General features: G+C 40.4%; 3 protein-coding genes across 3 annotated transcripts; 1 reads left to right on the forward strand and 2 right to left on the reverse strand.

Moving 5' to 3' along the window:
* The first annotated feature begins 1,147 nt into the window (after positions 1-1,147).
* Positions 1,148-3,054, forward strand: LOC105286891 (E3 ubiquitin-protein ligase RNF12-B). Its single transcript, XM_011352164.3, has 3 exons — positions 1,148-1,487; positions 1,886-2,017; positions 2,172-3,054. The coding sequence occupies exons 1-3, from the start codon at positions 1,236-1,238 to the stop codon at positions 2,466-2,468; spliced, it is 681 nt and encodes a 226-aa protein (XP_011350466.1). The 5' UTR covers positions 1,148-1,235; the 3' UTR covers positions 2,469-3,054.
* A 470-nt stretch (positions 3,055-3,524) lies between these two features.
* Positions 3,525-5,465, reverse strand: LOC105286895 (zinc finger protein 512B). The gene is made up of 3 exons (XM_020034160.2): positions 5,414-5,465; positions 4,809-5,126; positions 3,525-4,332 (listed from the first exon to the last, which is right to left on the reverse strand). The coding sequence occupies exons 1-3, from the start codon at positions 5,423-5,425 to the stop codon at positions 3,946-3,948; spliced, it is 717 nt and encodes a 238-aa protein (XP_019889719.1). The 5' UTR covers positions 5,426-5,465; the 3' UTR covers positions 3,525-3,945.
* A 3,585-nt stretch (positions 5,466-9,050) lies between these two features.
* On the reverse strand, positions 9,051-10,551 carry LOC109611483 (tetra-peptide repeat homeobox protein 1-like). Its single transcript, XM_020034161.1, has 5 exons — positions 10,540-10,551; positions 10,009-10,128; positions 9,814-9,903; positions 9,554-9,709; positions 9,051-9,296 (listed from the first exon to the last, which is right to left on the reverse strand). Exons 1-5 carry the CDS (start codon positions 10,549-10,551, stop codon positions 9,195-9,197), a joined length of 480 nt encoding a protein of 159 aa, XP_019889720.1. The 3' UTR covers positions 9,051-9,194.
* Positions 10,552-19,546: the final 8,995 nt, after the last annotated feature.

A 19,546-nucleotide genomic window follows, 5' to 3' on the forward strand; every position in this document is an offset into this window, starting at 1 on the left:
CTCATTCTCGCGTCTCATATGCATTTCGCGCTTGAGAATACATCGATCGCACGTCCGCATTTATAAGCGGAAATTGAGACGCGAGCTACATATTGAAATTATTACTTCCTATGCAAGCGTTCTTGCCTTTTCACGTCCGCATGAGATTATCTAACAAAGAATCGCACTCACTCGCGACATATTTGCAAATAATTAATTTCATTTTATTCAAATATTTAATCTTTCTTTCTACAATATTAATTATTAATATAATTCTCTTAGCCTTTATATTAGCATATTAGACTATTTAAATATAGTTTAAAAGTACATTTTATATTTTATTTTATATTTTAATTGTAATATATCGTGTAACGTGATTAATGTATTAGAAAAAAATATATTCAAGTATCATTAATTTTCATATATTTTGACACGAGAAGATATTCTCTTTTCATGACCGTCAATATCAATGTCGAGCTCACATCGGGTCATTGAACCTGCTTAGCCGTGAGAGAAATAATCGTAAAAAGGAGTAATTGCAGAAAGCGAAGAAGATGGAGACGAGATCGACGGCGAAAGAGATCGGCCGGTCGAAAAGAGAGTGAGCGAGTGCTTTCTTCGTGGTGAACCGATCGGTGAACCAACGGTGAAGGTCCCTCGTATATAAGCCACCGTATAGGCAATCCTATAATAGTCAGTGCGATTCGTCCTATCGGAAAAGACATCTGATTCTGATCCAGAACTACGTACGAGATGATCACACTAAAAGTTGTAAGTTTTCTAACTAGTTGAACTGTAATTCAAATTTGTGATCAATCGGACATTCTAAGATCATCGAGAGAACTGCATAACGTGTACGCCGATCACTTTCAGAAATTTCTCCTGCAGTTTCGTGATAAACGTATCTCGTAGTGGTACCAGTACTGAAGAGAATTTTTAAAGATTCCTGAAAAAATTTGCAAATGATTTTTACCATAAAAAAAATCGGCTAAGACCGGTCGTCGCATTAATACCGAAAACAAATAAAAAACGCGAGCCGTGATTACATTAGGTCTGTTTTTTACTGCTGCACTGCTGCGATCAAAATTGTTTAACTTTTAAAATAATTTAAATTATTTGATTATTTTATCTTGATGAAACAAAATCTATATATTTTGTAATATACATGTCCAAATTTTGTCAAATCTTGATAAAAGTTTACGTATCCCGTTTAAATTTCGCTCGTTATTTCAACTACAATTGTCACAGTTTCACAGATGCGTCCAATTGTCCGTCATTTGTCAGGTAAGACCTTGTTACGCTTTCACGATAACGTTACTTTGCAGTTTTTATTGACGCTGGTGGTAACTGCGGTCACGGCGAGACCCTCCTTGTACGAAGGCCACGGTCTTGGGGCGGATGAGCCGAAACTCATCTCACAATCGATACATTTACGCGAGGTGCCGACCAAGGTGATCAAGGTTACCAAGACGGTGGCCATCAAGGTCCCCGTGCCATATCCTGTTAAGGTAAGCAGATGGTAGATAGGTGCTGAGAAAATAAACACTTTAAGTTAATTAGCGATTAATTAAAAGTATATCAATCGAATTTAATTATCGAAGATAATACTTTCGCAATTACTATTGCGGGAGACAATTTGCAAACGATTTTTCCCATATAAAGAAATCGGTTAAGGCCAATCATCGCGTTAATAACGAAAATGAATAAAAAATGCGAGCCATGATTGGATTATCGATGAGATTCTTGTGGTGTTTCGTATACATTTTATACATTCGTACGCTTTTTATTTCTATATGCTAAAATGAAAATTCGCAGAAAAGCAAATATTCTGCATTTCCTTCATTGATCATAACATGCAAGTGGATTCCGTGGCTGATCGGGTGCGATTTCTTTTTCCCTTTTCCAGGTGCCTCATCATATTCCGTTTCCGGTGCCAGTGAAACATCCCGTGGCGGTTCCGGTGCCGCAGATAGTGAAAGTGCCGCAGCACGTGCCGGTGCCGGTGGAGAAACCAGTTCCGGTGGAGCTGCATCAACAGGTATGCATCTTTTCCTATTCATGTCGTCAATCTTTTTCGCGTATGAATTATGCATCTTACCTTGCGTTCGATTTGGTAGAAACAGGAAAACCTCCAGCTTCTAGAGTTTAATTAGGGATTATAATAAACTGAATACCAATTTGATTCGATTTAGGTGCCGCTGGTGGTTTCTAAACCAGTTCCGATACCGCATCCGATCCCCGTACCGCATCCAGTCACTTTGACGAGGCCGGTTTTCATACCGGTGCCAAAGGCAATCCCGATTCCCCATTCGAATTACGACGATGGTGGACTCATTGCTGGAGGTGGCGGAGACGAACACATTGGTCATGAGACTGCCAACTACAGCTCCTACTCCGTCAACGTTCAAAGTCATGGAGTCCATGATCAGCAGGATGGTGACCAGGCGCATTTCCAACCCTCCCAGCCTGACTACTCGGCGGAACATTAACTCTCGAGTTTCAAAAGAGCTCGGATAAATTTTAATTATCGCATGTGACACGTACGGTTAACTGATCGCTTTCGAAAGTAGGCCAAATATTACGGGATTCGAGTAAGATACGAATATGAAATGACATGGCGGCCTTTTTTGAAAATTCGATTTATATTATAACGATCAGCGATTGATGATTGATCAATGATCAATTTTTATGCAATCTTATTATTATTCAATGATTGAATCACTCGTCGTTCGCGAATTTGACTTATTAAATTAGGATTCTTTCAATTAGTTAAAAATTCTTTTTAATTAGGTTAAGAGGAAAAAAAGAAGGAAGGGATCATAATAATTTTTGTTATAATATTATTTTTCCACATTTCTCCACATAATTCAATACGGTTATATGATTACGGAAGATTGTCGATCATCAACTATTCAGAATTAAGGTGAGATTATAGATTATACTTGTACATAGACAAATAAGTTTTCTGAAACATGTTGAGTTTTTGTTTTTGCTACGTTTGTGTAGATTCTTGATGTTATACATTATTGTTAAAGTTGTAGAGTGATTTTTTAATAAAACATTTATACATGTTAATATAGCGTCTCCTTCGATCTTTCTTTAATGATTGTTCACTGTTAAAGCATATCTCGTACATAAATATTCAGTTGCGACACTTCTTATTGAGCAGGTGCAAGCTACTTCTTGACTTGCCCAATGGAAGTGCTTACATTATCACATGTATCACGGTGTACATCTCGATACGATGCGTGTGCTCTGCATGCAAATTCCATTAATCGCGTGTTTAACGCGTCCTCATTTTCCATTGAATGAACGTTTCACCGCCGCGTTCATGTAACGATCTCTTTCATAATGTGACCTTAAATTTTCCTTTTATGCTGGTCAATTGTATTGTACGATTTCGATCGACTACTCGTCATGTTTCATAATTTTGTAATAAATAAGAAATTATCAGTATGAAAACTGATAATTTTTTACTAATATAAAGATATTATAATATTACGACAAACGTGAAGGGATATGAAAAAAAACTATACATGTAGAAATTATTTTCATACGAAAAAATTTATTTCGATTATAAACAAATATAGTGAGATTACAAGTAAAAAAAATACGTGGTTCTAAATAGTCACACAGTGATGATGAAATATCACTTGAATGCGTTTCAACGTCCTTTCGTTTCAATTTCGTAAGCCGGCGATCGCTCTTTCCGAGGAGGCACGCCCTCCGTTGAAAACAAAATTCTTTTCTCGCGAATTTTTTGAATCTATATTTAGGAACACAAAACGGAGAACTGAAAGATTCCGAAACGAGAGACATTCACTCATTTGGCAGCACTATCGTCGAAGTTTTAGAAGATTTCTCCTGATTGGGAGATCGTCGATAGTTGACTGATGGATTGTGTAATGTTCCACTCGACGATGACGATGTCGAGGAGCGCCGTTCAAGATTTGCCAATTAATCGCTTTACCAGGAGGAGGAGTATCCATAGCCACCATAGCCACCATAACCACCATAGCCACTATAGCCACCATAGCCGCTATAGCCGTTATAACCTCCATTGTAGCCTCCATAATTACCGTAACCGCCGTAGTATCCAAGATCGGCGGTGTGTACCTTTGAGTAGACGATTGGCTGTGTGACGGGAACGGGAACGTGCTTAACGACGGGAACGGCATAGGGTTGCGGTACTTTGACAGCGTACGGCGCGGGAACTGCTACCTTGACCGGGACGCTGACAGGAACGGGCACGGGACGGTCTACCGGGACTGGGACGTGCTTTGTCACCTCAACGGGGTAGGGTTTGGGCACCTGGACGGGGTATGGGCGGTCTACGGGCACGGCATATGGCACCTGCAAAAAAAAGGCCGAAGATTAGACACTTCATCAGTCTTGATTGCAAAAGACTCTTGTTCAGTTCGCCGAGAGAAAGCCTCGCCTGACGCGAGAGCCTACGAGATCGAATTTTGCCTCGCGTTACGGCGGATATCTGGATCAAGGTGATCGGTTTGCAGAGATCAACGCGAGATATCGTTTTGCAAATGTAACGAGAACATTGTGCTTCTCATGACGCTCTACTTGTCGCGCGACAATCTCTCTTTGTCGACTCTGCGTAGCAGATAAACATTATTTCTTCTGCGAGTCATTCGTTAATTGCGACGTTTTCTTCTAATTGCGCTTTCCAATAAATAAACTAGTAAAAATGTTACTGGTAGCGCAATCCAGCATCAAGGTAAGGAGATGAGAAATGATCAGGTACTTTTTTTAGTCAAAAGTTGTCAGCGAGGCGACGTCCACATATTTACACGTTGTAATAATGAGAGTGGTACCTTAACGGGTACTGGGACGTGTTTCTCGACGGGCACGGGGACCGGTTGGGGTACGGGTACGGCAACTTCCTTCGTCAGGACGGTGGAGATGCCGTGGCTCACACCTTGGCTCAGGCCGATCGGAAGCGACGAGTACGTGTTCAATCCACCGAGACCGTAGCCATAGCCCAAACCACCGATACCGCCGATACCGTAGCCATAGCCCAACGAGCCATACAGGCCGCGTTTGTCCTTCTTCGTGGTCTCCACCTTCTTGTCGGTCTCGGGCTTTGCATCCTCGGCAAAGGCGAGCGCCACCAGGGCGAACAGAACCACCACCTGCGAATCAGAGAATTATGCATTTCATTATCCATTACATGACGTTACGTGCATTCGTAGCGAGTATCATGTGGTGTCCGTGCGCTGTTATTTAATCAACAATAAAATTTGGTATTGCAGTTGCGTAGAGAGCAAAATATACTTTGTGATAGGTTGACGTGGTAATTTTTTCTTTAAACGCGCACAGCAGAGTGCACCTTCGCGAAAGAGTGCAACCGATCTTTTTCATTCTGCTCGAGATTCCGTTGACGAAAGGAGAGCACAGATTCTCGTATCCAAAATTATACCTTGGTGTTCATGATGCTGCACGAGTTTTGCACACGGTTCGTCGTGCTTGCGACTGATGATTGCGATGAAGATCCTCCTGCTTTTATACGATGAACCCTCAAGGAGAGACGGCAAGGAGAGCGAGGTGGTGGGCTGAGCCCACCGCCGCCGAAACACGGTTAGGTGAAAAGAAACCGAAACCGGACCCCGTACGAGTAGGGGACCGCCGAAAAACTCGCGCGACTCTTCTCACTGCTCGTAAGTCTTGCGCAAATACACCAGCTCGAACACGAAATTCATTGCGTTAAGTTTCCGCTTTACGGTCTACTTAAGGGGGCGGAATATATTATATATATTATATTGTTGTTTCATATTAATACAAAATTGCAAACATATTTTCACGTACGTAAAGAGCACAGCTGACCGAGCCTTGTACTGGTTCGATCTTTGTTTCGAGAACGCGTTCGCGTCGGGTGCTCCTTCGATCGGCTGCTTGCGCAACCGTGCCTTCACCCGATTCCATAATTGAAAATCTGCAAATGGAAAACAAGTAATCGGCTTAGCTTTCGATTAACTTCGATAATCACTCATATTCGCAATCATGCATATAAATCAATAAAAAATACTTAATTATGATGCTCGACAGAAAAATGACATAACAATATTACGCGCGCGATATTATGTGTGGATATCTTTCTCCCATAAATTATTCCGCCGTTTATTATCACGTATAACGAGACCGAGTCTCATTATCTTTTTAAAGTCGGCGAAAAAAAAGAGACAGGCATGAGATATACGTTTAGCGTGGTCAGATCTCATAAATCTTGACGAATAACTGCGAGATACATACATGACAAAATTTTATATCTTTAACACGGTCAATCAATTGGATCGAAAAGAAAACAATCACTAAGATATAAAATATTCGATAACAAGAGATGCTACGTGATTTTTGAGTTCGCGGAAACTATTCTAACATTTATTTCATGTAATTTTATTCATATCATTCATGTATATCATGAAATAAGACAGTATCTCGTTACATATCTCCATTGTTTCGTACTTTTCGCGAGATGCTTGCGAAATTTAGGGATCTCATGGTCGGTATTTTTCTCTTCGAGTCGAGCAGTGCTATTACCGAAAATAGCCCGACTTTTGGGCAGCTCCGCGCAATTTCGCCGGCCGTTAATTGGCCATCTGTCCCGCCAGAAATGTTGCAAAGAGCGTGATGCGCGCCACATCGTTAATTATATAGCATTTCTTAATATGTGTATGCTGTCATAGACGAACGAGTGCAGCTGTCTACTTGTTGCTGAAAGTTAATATGGCACCGGGTCATTCGTTATTGCTTACAATGCTCGACATTCTTATAAATGATTAATATCCATCATTATAAATCGATTTGTGCGCCACTCAATTTAAACGCTACTGACGCATTTTGTCACAAGGGATACGAGTCGTGAAACGGTGTAAAATATCGTATACTGTATATATTTGAAAACATTCAATTATCATATAACATGTTAATATAGTTTTCATTCGCGAAAGAATTCTAGGTTTATCTTCACAGAGAAAGTGAGAATGATTAATCAATTAAAAATAGATAGTAAAGTATATTTCGATTTGCGATATCTTTGCCTTGACGAAAATATAAGAGACGTCTCATAATTTTCGATGATTCTCGTAATTCTCGCAATACGATGATGATACGATTGATCCGAATTTGCATGTGACATTTATCGAGACCGATGTCAACAGTATTCGCTTGCTGCGAAAGAAAAGTGGGAGGTTCTCGTCGCAGGGAAAGAACGATCGCAATCCGCGATAGAAATTTCGTCGCGCTTACTTGCGAAGATTTACGCTCAGCTAGAATCATAATTTGTCCGTCGTAAATTGCGCAGCATTATTCATTGAACGGATCTCGCAGAAAATCTGCAGTGTTTAGTGCAGACGAGCGATTTCCGGGTGGGAAAGGGACGCGGGTGTGTTGCATAAATCGACCAGCGGCCGATTTCGACACCGGAAACTGGCCTCTGGGTCGTCCTCCCCTCATTTGTTGCGGGCACGAGACGTGTAGTCGGTCGCGTAGTGATTGCGTAATTGCGAGCGCCGGCCCAGGTAACCGGCCAGGCTCGGCGAAATCGCCGAAAATTCCACGTTTCGTGCCTCTCGCACCGGTTATTACACGCACGTTCCTCGCATCGTCCCACCTCTCGATACACATACACGTATTTTGCATCGAATGCGTACAACCTGCACTCGCTTTCGCGTGCTTAAAGAGCCTAAAATGTAACTCCCGCCGCAATTGAAACATTTCCTCTGCGCGTACTACCGCTGAAATATATTACCTTTTTAACAGTTACTCAGCAATGTTTGATTAATCGAGAAAAAGATATATGAAAAAAAAATATAGAGACGCGTCTGGAACGCGAATGATCTTATCTCGGTTTCGCTTACATTCCGCAACCGCTTCGAAAATCTATGGAAATATTATGCAACGAACGGTAGCTGACAAACAGGATTACAAATATGTTTCATTTCATTTCTTCTGTCGCATTTCTCTAGAGAGAAACGTTCTCCATATCTATAAATAAATTCAAGTATTTTATGAAACCTTTACATTCCTTCATTTGCGTCGTTCTCGATTGCATATTTGCATTTTTGCTTTGATCTTTTTTAGCTTCTCGCAGATGCGGTAACGTCGGAGATTGTTCGAGAGCCTCGAGCAGTTTGATATCTCATTATTCTCATTACACATTTAATCGCATCGGTAAAATCACATTTGTGCTTCATGATAGATGAGAAATAATAATTATAATTCAGCAAAATTCCCTTTCTCTTGCTATTGAATTCTTTTCCAGCTTTATACCTCAGTTTTATAATAAGGATTTTAAACACGTTTCCTCTTCAATTAGTAATAATAAATTTAAACAATTAACAATACTTTTGTTGATACTAATGTCAGAATAAATAAAGTAAACATGTTGCCAAAATCTCACGTAACAACTTCACAGGAAAGTACTGTCGTAATGTACTTCTTTCCTTTCATTGTGTGTAAAGACGTTGTTTCTCACGCTACTTGAAGCAGACCGAGAGCATAGAAGATCTTACGTATTTTGAGTAAGATATAAAGCAAAGTATAAAATCGTGTTAAAATGATAGAAGTCAACTGAAGCGATCAAGTCGAGACAGAGATTAAGTAATTAACTTCATTACGAAAGAACGTTATCTATTCTTATTTGGCTGAAATCATATCGAATATCATATAGAAAGTTTATTCTACATTTTAATTCTTCATTCTATTATCTTATATATTTTTATATTTATATTTTATATATTTTTATCAATTTTCTGTCAAGAAATAAATTTCTAACTATATATATTTGTAATATAAAATTTAATAGTAATTATGTAAATTTTATAGTAGAAACTACAGTCACGAGAGATCATTTTCTCCCATTGAATATCTTTTCTAACTTGCTCAATTTAAAGTTTGCCTTGACACCAATTAATTCTGCGAATCCACGATTCTCGCGCGATTGCGTTGCGCTAGGCCTTGATAATCTAAATTTTTCGGATGGAAAGTGAATAACGGGTTCAGTAGAAGAAGAAGAAGTCGGCTGTTTCTTTATACGAAAACGTTTATAAAATTCATTTATTCCGTGAATTCAAGGTGCTATCACGACGAGAGAAGCATCTCTTTGGGCGGACGCTTGTCGTGATGGATTTTGCGATGCGGAGAAATGGATAAGACAAAGAAGGACGAGGTATGCGCATGATTTTTGAGAGGGAGAAATTCATCTAGTAGTGGCCGTAGCCCTTAACGGCAAAGGGGACCGTTTCTTTGACGAGGACCGGCTGCGGGACCGCGACCGGAACTGGAACTGGGTGAGACACCGCAACCTGAAAGTTTAAACATATTACGTTTCGAGGGTGCGATTAATATAAATCACACGCAATTGTCATCTCTTTGCATAATTACTAGCAAGGTTTGCCAAAAATCTGCGTTAGAATTTTGAGAAACGATTATTTTACTTGAAGCTGTTCGTCATACTATGGTATTTCCTCCGAAAACTCTAACTCGATGACCGCGCGAGATAATACGAGACTAATGGAAATTAATGTTCATACGTGGATGGATCATATATGTCATTGTTTACCTTGACGGGGTATGGCGCGGGCACTGGTACTGGTACCTTAACCGGAACCGGGACAGGTTTTTCCACTGGGACCGTGACGGTCTTGGTCTGGATCACTGGATAGGGTTGCGGCACCGGGACAGCTACTGGAACCGGATGCGGAACAGCGACTGGTACCTAAAAGTTACATGCGTGTTAAACATTATCATTGCATATAACACGAACGGTCGTTGGCATTATTGTTTATTGCCGTCGTAAGTGTCGTTGCCGAAGATACTCACCTTAACAGGGACGGGACGATCAACGGGAACTGGGTGCGGAACCGCGACGGTGATGGGGACAGGCTTCTCGGCGATGGCGATAGCGACACCCTTGCCATGACCACCATATCCACCATATCCACCATATCCACCATATCCACCAAGTCCAGCATATCCACCATATCCACCATATCCACCATATCCACCAAGTCCAGCATATCCACCATAACCGCCATATCCACCATATCCACCATAGCCCAGGCCATAGCCCAGGCCGCGCTTCGTCACCGTCTTGTCCTCAGCGGCGAACGCCGCGGAGATCAGCATCAGGCAGATCTGCAAAATTGTAAAACACAGTGGACTTTTATGTAATATTTCAATACAACTGAATGGAATTTATTTAATATTGTTATATAATATTTTATTTTTACTTTTTATATAATTAACATTTTTATATAATATTTCAATAAAACTGAATGAAATTTGTGTCACGTAGAAATTTTATCACTGGAGCCAAGTTTTTCCGAATATTTGTCAGCCAAGCATATAGCGATAATCACACAGTAAAGAAAGAAACGGACAGAATGTCATTTTACGTAGAAAACTATGATGTTTGAGCGGTTTTGTCAAAGATGTTCATCGTTCGAGTCAGGATGAACGCTTTGGCACCAGATGATTCTCGCGTGTCACAAAAATCAGCGCCTTTAATCTCGTGAATCGCAGAGATGTCGCGTGTACAACACATACCAGAGCCTTCATCTCGAACGATACTTTGGCGTGATACTCTCGCACGTAAGTAAAATAGATCGGTTTCTGTCGGTGTCGGGCTGGAAAACCACCCTTTATATAGGGAATTGACTTTCATTTCGCGCACCCTGCGCCCCGCCAATAGCGAGGGAAGCCAACGGCCGGCCTATCGCCACACCTACCTAGATCCTTACGCTATTTAAGTATGGTATAGGTGCATACACACACACACACATACACACACGTATATACATGTATTATAATACATAATGTGTGCAACGATTGTATAACACGGTAAACGTGCACGCGCGCGCGAGCTGCCGTTAGTAAATGGATCGCGCGCACGGCCGCTTTATGCAAATGTGTAAATGTGCGATGTAAATGTGCATGTTCGATGCACGCAGCCTTCCGATGCGGGAGCCTTAACGAGACCATTTTTCCACCCGCCAAGAGATTGTCTGACGACACAAGAGCAAGAGAAAAAACGCCGTCGCCGACGTTACGATCGCTCATCGAGCCGCTCTGCTCTAAATCGCAGTACAATCGCACAGTGGATTTCTGAGATCGTATAAGTGTGACATGAAACGACGAATTTCTAATTAATGCCACGCACGTACCGAACAATAATTGTAACAAGTCCATAATTATTTCTCGATGTCCGGCGGCGTTGGTTTGCGCAAGATTGCTCAATGCTTCATTACGAGGTAAAACAGCCAGTTTGCCGTGCTAATATAAATCATAAGCCTGCTAGATACGCGGTGTCTTCTATTGCACTGTCTAGTGCACTGTCATTACATCATGCGCTCGTGACACAAAGTGCAAGCTGCGAGATAGCGACTCTGCAATTTTGCATTATCTTTGCCATCTGCGCGCGAAATACTGATTAAACTAATATGTTGGTTTAAGCCTGTGTAAAAAATTGCTTTATCGGCGCGAACCGCCCGTTGTTAATGATCTATGACAATTTCTTTTTTTCTGAGTGAAATTAATGTCAGTTCGCTCTCACGAACGTCGTAAAATCTCGTTTGACATCTCGTGTCTGTGGCTTTTGGCTAGTGATTGCTTTCAAATATCAAAGCATAAACAATATTGTGTATAAACAATTTTAAATATCTCAAAGTGTAAACAATTGTTTTTAAATCAAATTGTATTATGTACAGTTGCGAATGAATTTAACAGCGACTTGTCTAAATTGTGACACCGCGCGATAAACCCAAAGACAGCATTCCGACATTGACACAAGGCGATTCGGATCTGTCACACTGGCGCACGAAATAGGACCCCATACCGGTTCTCTACGCCCAGACGGACGTTTCCTGGTTCAACATTCATTTCTGCCTATTTCACGCGAGCACCAGTCTTGCGAGATTTGCAAAATAACAAACTACGTGCAACATACAATTAGGATACTTACTGAATAAAGGATTACTAAAAGTAATCTGAAATTTTAGACGCACCCTTAAATACTTATAAACATAAATAAAATAAATAAATATGTGACTTGTTCGATTATCGCGATATAATTTATCGCCAGTAAATTCTGCAGAAAATGTGCAATTTTATAATCACGGCATCCGTCTTTTGGCTGTCGAAATAATTGCCCCCTGCCATGTTTTGCTCGAGGCAAGGTCTCAGCGGCTAATTCACGTGTATCGTTGCGTGATAACGCAGTAATGGCAAATAGAGATATCGAACACGCTATTTGGGAAAGGGTTTTTACCGAGTATGATTAGCGCGAGCAAATGCTCGCCGAATTTCTGAATGGACGTGATTTACACCCTCTCTAGCGCGGATCTCACGGTCCCGCTTGTCTGACTAGTAGTAGCTTGGATCACGGCGCGGCTTTGCCGGATCAGCTTGTTCGCTGATCTAATACCACAAGTTTGATTGATCCCATTATCTAGCGCCCGCTTTAGCGCTTAATGTCGGTTAACGCTCATATCGCACTTACTTAGTGGAATCATCGATCGTTCCTGTTATGCAAAAGTGATAACGCTCTTTAAGAAACTTATTTCATTAAATTGAAATTATTTTGCAGACTGGCAAAATTAATTAGTTGTCATCGAGAAAATTTATTTAGGGAAAACGCGGGTCGACGTTCGAATTCCACGTTTGTTGCATCATTTCAGCTCTCATTGTAGACGTACTATCTCTAAGAGTGTAAATCTTGTCGTTTCATTAGAGATATCGAGCTTACTTTGTTTGTGGCGCAAGTCAGCATTTACAGCGTAATAATTTCACGCATAACTCTTACTCGGCATTATTTATGTAGCACGTATAAATAAACTCGTTGCTTTGTCATTAAACGCTATATAAATACAGTTTGTCGTAAAGTATCGTTTAAGTATCGATATAAATGCTAATATAAGTGACGATCGATTAGATAATTCGATATGCTAGTCGTATTACCGCGTTTAATAACGATGGAAATATCTATAATTAGCCCTAAGTTTGCATAAGATAACACGATCGGTTTCTTTAGTGCAAAATCAATCTGGGTAAAAAGTAAAGCAAAGTTAGCGGTTTGCACATAGTAGCAAAATCTTACGATATCGTCGCCGACTCAGATTTTCAAGAACACTTTCATGCCTACATTAGTCACACGTTTTATTACAAGTCATTGCATCCGTTTTCTCTCAACAAATCATCTCACTGAGCTTCGTATTTACTCGTTACTTAAGCGTGCGTTAAACCTTGCAACAAAAGAAGTCGTATCTCTTAATGACAGAGATAGAAAGATTACACATTGAGTCATATCATAGTTGTCAATTAAACCTCTTACATTAAACCAGATAAAATGATTAAATCAGATAAATGAACGTTATTTTTTGCGATTTAAACAAACGTAATTGAATTTGATATAAAAATTCGATATACTAACGTCACTTAGATCAACCGTCATTCCGATCGTGAATAATAAGAGAAATTTTTCTATGACATCATCTCATTATTTAATTATCTTATGAAGTAGTTGAGTGCTCGAATATTCGTTCGATATCTCATATTCCGCATCATCATATTGATGAAGTGTATATACAATTTCCTCAAGTTGTTGCATTGTAGGCATTCTCATATTGACGGCACCCTAGAGATAAATTGCATCAACTTGGGTTTTCTCACGCGCTCGAAATCGCCCGTGCGTAAAGTCAGAAAAGTCTGCTTTTCGACACGCTCGAGCTCGTATTTATGTCTAATATGGATCCGGTACGGTAATCGAGCACACAAATAATGTAGAACCGTTAAAGAGCGGTCGCGAACCTGGGTGACACACCTCCAAGCATTATTTCCGGTCCGGCTCCAGAGGCTGGTTCTCGATCTCGATATCGCGATCGATTACGCAATCACCCGCCGCCTCGGCAACGCCTCGCTCCATAACGTCATAGCCGAGAAAATAAATCAGTTAACTTTTCACTGGAGAATGGAAACCGGCGACAATGGATTTAACCCTGATTCGCCACAACTACTACTATATATATAATAAACAAACAATAATGTAAATGTAATAAAGAAATATTTTATCTCTATATATCTATTTTATAAATTGTCGAGTGTCGACGTCACAAGAAAAATACAAAAAATCTGACTTCACGTGTTGCCCATTTTTGTCATGTTTAAGTTCCTTTTTTACTAATCGTCGTTAACGATACGATCACGTTGTCGCATTAGCGTGTGAAACCGATGGGAAACGATACTAACAACGCAGGTATTACATTACGAAAGGCTGGCGTTTCGCGGAGGGCAAACGTCACGTTGCGTGCTCGCTCAAGCCTCAAGAAGAATTCGCCTTACCGATAATTATGAGTCACACGCGAGAGATTTTGTAATGCGGAATATGTCATATGCTAGGAGCCAGCTTTTGGTGTCAGCCGGCACACAAGGACCGGCGGCCAAGAGAAATGCTCCAAGTTGTTTGTATCAAAATGCAAATTAAGCTAAAAATAAATGAGAGATCATTAATTAATCATGACGAATTCTAATTATTTTTTGTTAATATTGTAATGATCATGATGATAAATATATAACACTTATTCAAGTCAATCGAGGAGAGTCTTCCCGTGAGCTTTTACTCTGCTCTCTGTTACTCTTAATAAGAGAGATGGTGTGGCAAAGGCGCATTCTTTTTGGCGATTGGATTGGCGTGTATCCACCCGAGATAACGTAACAAACGACGCAACCGGACCCAATCCTGTGTCGTGTTTACGTAAGATGCAGATCTTGATGTAAGTGCGGTTCGCAGTTTTCACTGGCCCCACCATCATCAGAAAGTGAGAGTTACAAGCGATGGAATTTTAATAAAAGCCTTTAATTTTTACAATTGTTTGAGATAATCACGAAAACCACTAGAAGCGAAGGAATTTACGAGAATTCGCTAACAAGTTTTCTAAAAAATCTTGCAAGTTTTACAATTATTTCGGGGAGCCAGGTACAATATCTCACAAGAGACCATTTATCAACCGCTAATTCTTATTAATGTCCTCTCGCTCTTAAATCTCTGTCAAGGCGAGATACGAGACACTTAAAAATTATTTCCTTTTATAATTTATTGCGTACAAAAATTCTGAAAAAATTTTAAGTAATTTTATCTTTTGTACTATCGGAATTATAGTTTTTTTCTTGTCTTTTGTTTTTTAGCTTTATGGTTTTTGGATGTTGCTCGAGCGGTTCTCCTTTGTCTCTCGACGTGACGCGCAACGCGTAAATGCGCCGTTGCACTCCGCCGCGATGATGCAACTGCTTCGTGCATTCCTCGCAAGGACTCCGAGACCGGGGTGTGGTTGCGAGTCGACCGACCGACCAACCGACTTATCTTCCTCGAGGAATCGTGTACACGCACGTGTGCACACGCTTATTTTCGGCATGGACTTTTTTTTAGCCGAGAAGAGGCGTAACGTTGCACGCTTGGCGAATTTCTGTCACGTAACGAGCTGCAATTCGAGTGTGTCGAGAAAAGTGTATTCCGTTATCGGAGCGGAACATAGTCTGGAAAAGCCGTAATCTGCATCTCGCATTTTTCTATCTATCGGACAGTTGACGAATCATCTCTCGGAAAAAAAGAAAGTAAATAAAGGCTCTTCAAAAGCAGCATTTCTTCGAAACAAAATTTCTTCAAAAACAGCATCAATTAATTAACAATGCCAAATTAAATAATAACGCTAAATTGCGAGACAGATTCTCGTTGCGCTTCTCGCGTTCGCGACGTCTGTACCTATGTCAAATCGCGTAATTCGCGCGTTTCGCGGACTCTCTCGGTCGCTATCAGACACGACAGTACGCGCGAACGCTATCGATCGCGTAACAATGACACCCATATAATTCAACGCTGGCTGGTGCAGAGGCGAGCACCGTGAAATTGTTGATCCGTGTTTTATCAATGGTGGCTCGGCCATTCTAAAGCTGCCGGTACCTGTTGACGCGCGTCAACGACCTCGAATGCGTCTCCTGACCCGGCTCGGGGTCACAATGACGCGACGAACAATAGCAAGGTCGTACGGCTGCGAGATCGTACGGGGCGACTCGTTACGTTACTTGTTAATTCGCGCCGCCGACCATGGCAGAGAACTTTGTGTGGCAGGTCGTGGACATTGAAGATTAGCTCTCTCTCTCGGGACACCGCGCACCGATAGCCGGCAGGCATTTCCCCTTTCATCGACTTCCCTGCAGTCAGCTGCGTTAACGAGGTAAGTGATTACGTCTAATCCAATATTCCCCTGCGACATCGAACTCCCTGCAGCCGTCTGTCTGTCTGTCTGTCTGTTTTTGCAACACTGATGAGTATCCTTCAACTTGCAAAAAGGAAACCTTGTAATTGGTACTCGCGCATGTGATATACCTCGGGTCGGCGAACGCACACAAAGAGCCGCGAAATTTCACGCACGCAAAATTAATTCGTTCCGATGAAGCAAGCGGGAAAATGACCCCGTGCAGCACCGAGCAGGACGCTTGCGATTAAGTCTTGCGATACGATCATGATCGGTTGTTTGTCAATTTCCATTTTCCTGCGATTGCAATCGCGCGCTTGTCGGTACTTGCTCATATCGATTATTACGTGGACCACCCGTTTGTTGGATTATGTCATTACACGTAAGTGTGCTTTCACACACATCTCGATTTTTAATTTATCTTATCGTATACTAATGATTATTAACTAATTAAGGTTTTTCCTCTTGATGTGTTTTCAATTAACTTGCTAATAATACAAGAAAATACTATCGAAATAAAAAATCGAGAAGTGCGTGAGAGCACATTATACGGGAGAGATATATACAATTAATATTATAATATAATCTAACGAAAAATATATAAACTAATAAAATAAGCAATATTATACAATACACATTGATCGTATAATTTAAGGACATTTTTGTCATATATGTCAATTGTATAATTTGAGGGAATTTCCGTTAAATATATATCGAACATATAATTCGAGAACAGTTCAATTAATGCCTTTGTTCCAAAAGTCTCAAAGTATGAGAATGATTACAAGTGTGTATATATATGTATATGTATATTGCTTACATAATATTGCTTATATAATATTGCTTATTTTATTTGTTTACTATCTACGCACATCAAGCGAAACCAAATGAATGATCGAACCAACCAGTCAAATATGTATGTACATACACATATATATATTATTAGCAATTTAACATGCAGTAATCCTGTTTGCACGGTTGATTTTTCACGTGCGAAATGTAGATTATGTTGCTATCCAGCAACCAGTTATTTCTCTCAGTTTTTATACAAGAGACTTGTTGCAAGTTCTGTGTCATGAATGTTGACCTGCGTTTCAGTGCCAATCTTTTTAAAAATATAAATTACGACTTTCTGTATATAGAAATAAATAAATTACATTTTTCAAAATTTTTATAAATGATTTACTTACTCTTGCTTTTATTTGTGTCGATCAGCATTGATACAATTAAGCATTATTAAGTTTCCATTTTTTTGTTTGTAGTTTTTTGGAATGTTTGCGAATCTTTTCTTTCTTTCTTAGCCGTAACATTTTTATTATAATATTGGGTTGTAATATATATTTTCTATTAAAAATACTAAAAAAAATGCAACGAATATTACGACCCAATACGACAATTGCTCGGGAAATGCACGATCGTGCGGACATTGGGTTTGGCGCAATTGCGGATCTGGAGTTTTCTAAACGCACGAGAACGAGAACAGCGAAGGGCGACTGAAAGGGAAACTGCTCACATGAAAGCCCCCTCTTCCTCCTTCCTTCTATTGGAACGATCTCGTTTCCTGTTTTGCACCGTTCCAAAGTGCACGCTCGATCGAGATTTCGACCGACATCCGTGCGAGAGGAAGAAAAATATTTGTACAATATTTCCGGTCGGGACGAGGAACAGCGAGAAGGGCAGTAAAAATGATAGAAATTTTTCGAATATTTTAATTTGTCTAATACTCGAAATTCTAACTCGATATATTTGATACAACGTTTTAAAATATTCAGTCATTGGAAATACTGTCGGCTACTTAATAAATTATTTAATACAGTATTTTATGAGATTTATGCGCGAGGATTTAAAGAAAGAATTTTTCATTTCTTTTTTGTAATGTTTTAATCTTCATTATTTGCATTCCAATGAAACGATAATTATTCTTCTAAGGTTTATACTTGTATATGTGTGTGTGTGTGTGTGTGTGTGTGTGTGTGTGTGTGTATGTGTATCAGTATATCTCTTGTTCGTCTATGAGAAAAAATGAAAATGAAAGGGAGGATTAAATCGCAAGGTTAAACGAGACGTGCTACTCGCCGCACTCCTCTCGATTTCTCTCGTGTGTATCAGAAAGTTCCGACACGAGGCTCGCCTCTCACGCTTGCGTTCGCAAGCGTGTATCGTGCACGTGTCGTGTATTTGCACGCTAGTAATGCAATGAAACGTTGCGGTGACTAACGATCGCGGTTGCTTCTGTTTCTCAAATGCACCCTTCACCGGATTCCGCGTGGACTAGCATTAGTCAATGCATTTTCTCATTAGGATAATATCCATCGATCGTTCGAGATATGATGCCTCGAGCCGAAGAGACGTTAAGCGTCGTATCTTCTCGATCTTTTCGATACGTTCGAGACGTATCGCGTTTACGGTGGATGGATCTTAAAAGTGTTTCGCAGTAATGGCAAATGAACCTGTGTACGGGTTCTTACGCGAGTATATTGCTTTCTGTAACGTGACGTAATATCTTATTACACGCTACGTACGTCAGAATCTAGGTCGTTTCGCTCTAGAAGCGGCCGACCGATCATCGATTTGCGTCATCGATTTGCTCGATGCACTCTCGCGTTTTTTTCTCTTTCACCTTGATCCAAGTATATAATGGAAAAAATAACATCGGCGAGGGAAACACAAGGGATCTTAGATCTTTGCTTTCAATTGTAATGGCAAGAGCAATTTTTTCTCAAAACTGACTACCAGTTTTCCGCATTTTTGGTGGATGAAATCAACTTAATTCCGCGTAATTTGATAGCTGGAAGTTTGATTTATCAAAGTCTGGCTCAAATGTTGCCCGAGTAATTCGATCTGAGCGAGAGCAATGTATGCACGTGGATTGGGAGCCGCAAAAAAGTGCCAAACCACATTCCACGAGTAATTAGAATGAAAACAGGAATGTTGTACATTATGTACATTATGTACTTGTGGGCACAGTGTAGAAAGCTATTTTATCACGGGGTAGAGCGTTGGAGCGTGCAACAAAAGATCGACGCGGAATCGGAAGGGTTACTTGATATACCCTACGGCAAATCGAATTCTCACGTAGGAGGAAGTGGACCAAGCGCATGGACTTTGTGCTAATGCTTTAATCTACGGAGTGTCTCTCGCCAGTCCTGCAACAAATATTGACAGGTTTCATGCTATAAATAAGGACAAATTAGCCGAAATGAGACGCTATTTTTTGAAGGGAAACAACTAAATTCTAAATGTGCCGGAAGAATTGCACTCGTAAAAGATATCTATGGATGAAAGGTGACATGGTCGAATCGGGCATA

The sequence above is a fragment of the Ooceraea biroi genome, chromosome 5 (genome assembly GCF_003672135.1).
Source record: "Ooceraea biroi isolate clonal line C1 chromosome 5, Obir_v5.4, whole genome shotgun sequence".
NCBI lineage: Eukaryota > Metazoa > Arthropoda > Insecta > Hymenoptera > Formicidae > Ooceraea > Ooceraea biroi.

Coding starts and splice junctions, on each gene's coding strand:
- LOC105286891 (XM_011352164.3), top strand. CDS start 1,236: ATGCGTCCAATTGTCCGTCATTTGTCAGGTAAGACCTTGTTACGCTTT. Junction 1,488..1,885: donor CCGTGCCATATCCTGTTAAG/GTAAGCAGATGG, acceptor TCCCTTTTCCAG/GTGCCTCATCATATTCCGTT. Junction 2,018..2,171: donor CGGTGGAGCTGCATCAACAG/GTATGCATCTTT, acceptor GATTCGATTTAG/GTGCCGCTGGTGGTTTCTAA.
- LOC105286895 (XM_020034160.2), bottom strand. Junction 4,333..4,808: donor ACGTCCCAGTACCCGTTAAG/GTACCACTCTCA, acceptor TTTTTTTTGCAG/GTGCCATATGCCGTGCCCGT.
- LOC109611483 (XM_020034161.1), bottom strand. Junction 9,904..10,008: donor ATGGCGGTTATGGTGGATAT/GCTGGACTTGGT, acceptor GGTCATGGCAAG/GGTGTCGCTATCGCCATCGC. Junction 9,710..9,813: donor ATCGTCCCGTCCCTGTTAAG/GTGAGTATCTTC, acceptor TGTAACTTTTAG/GTACCAGTCGCTGTTCCGCA.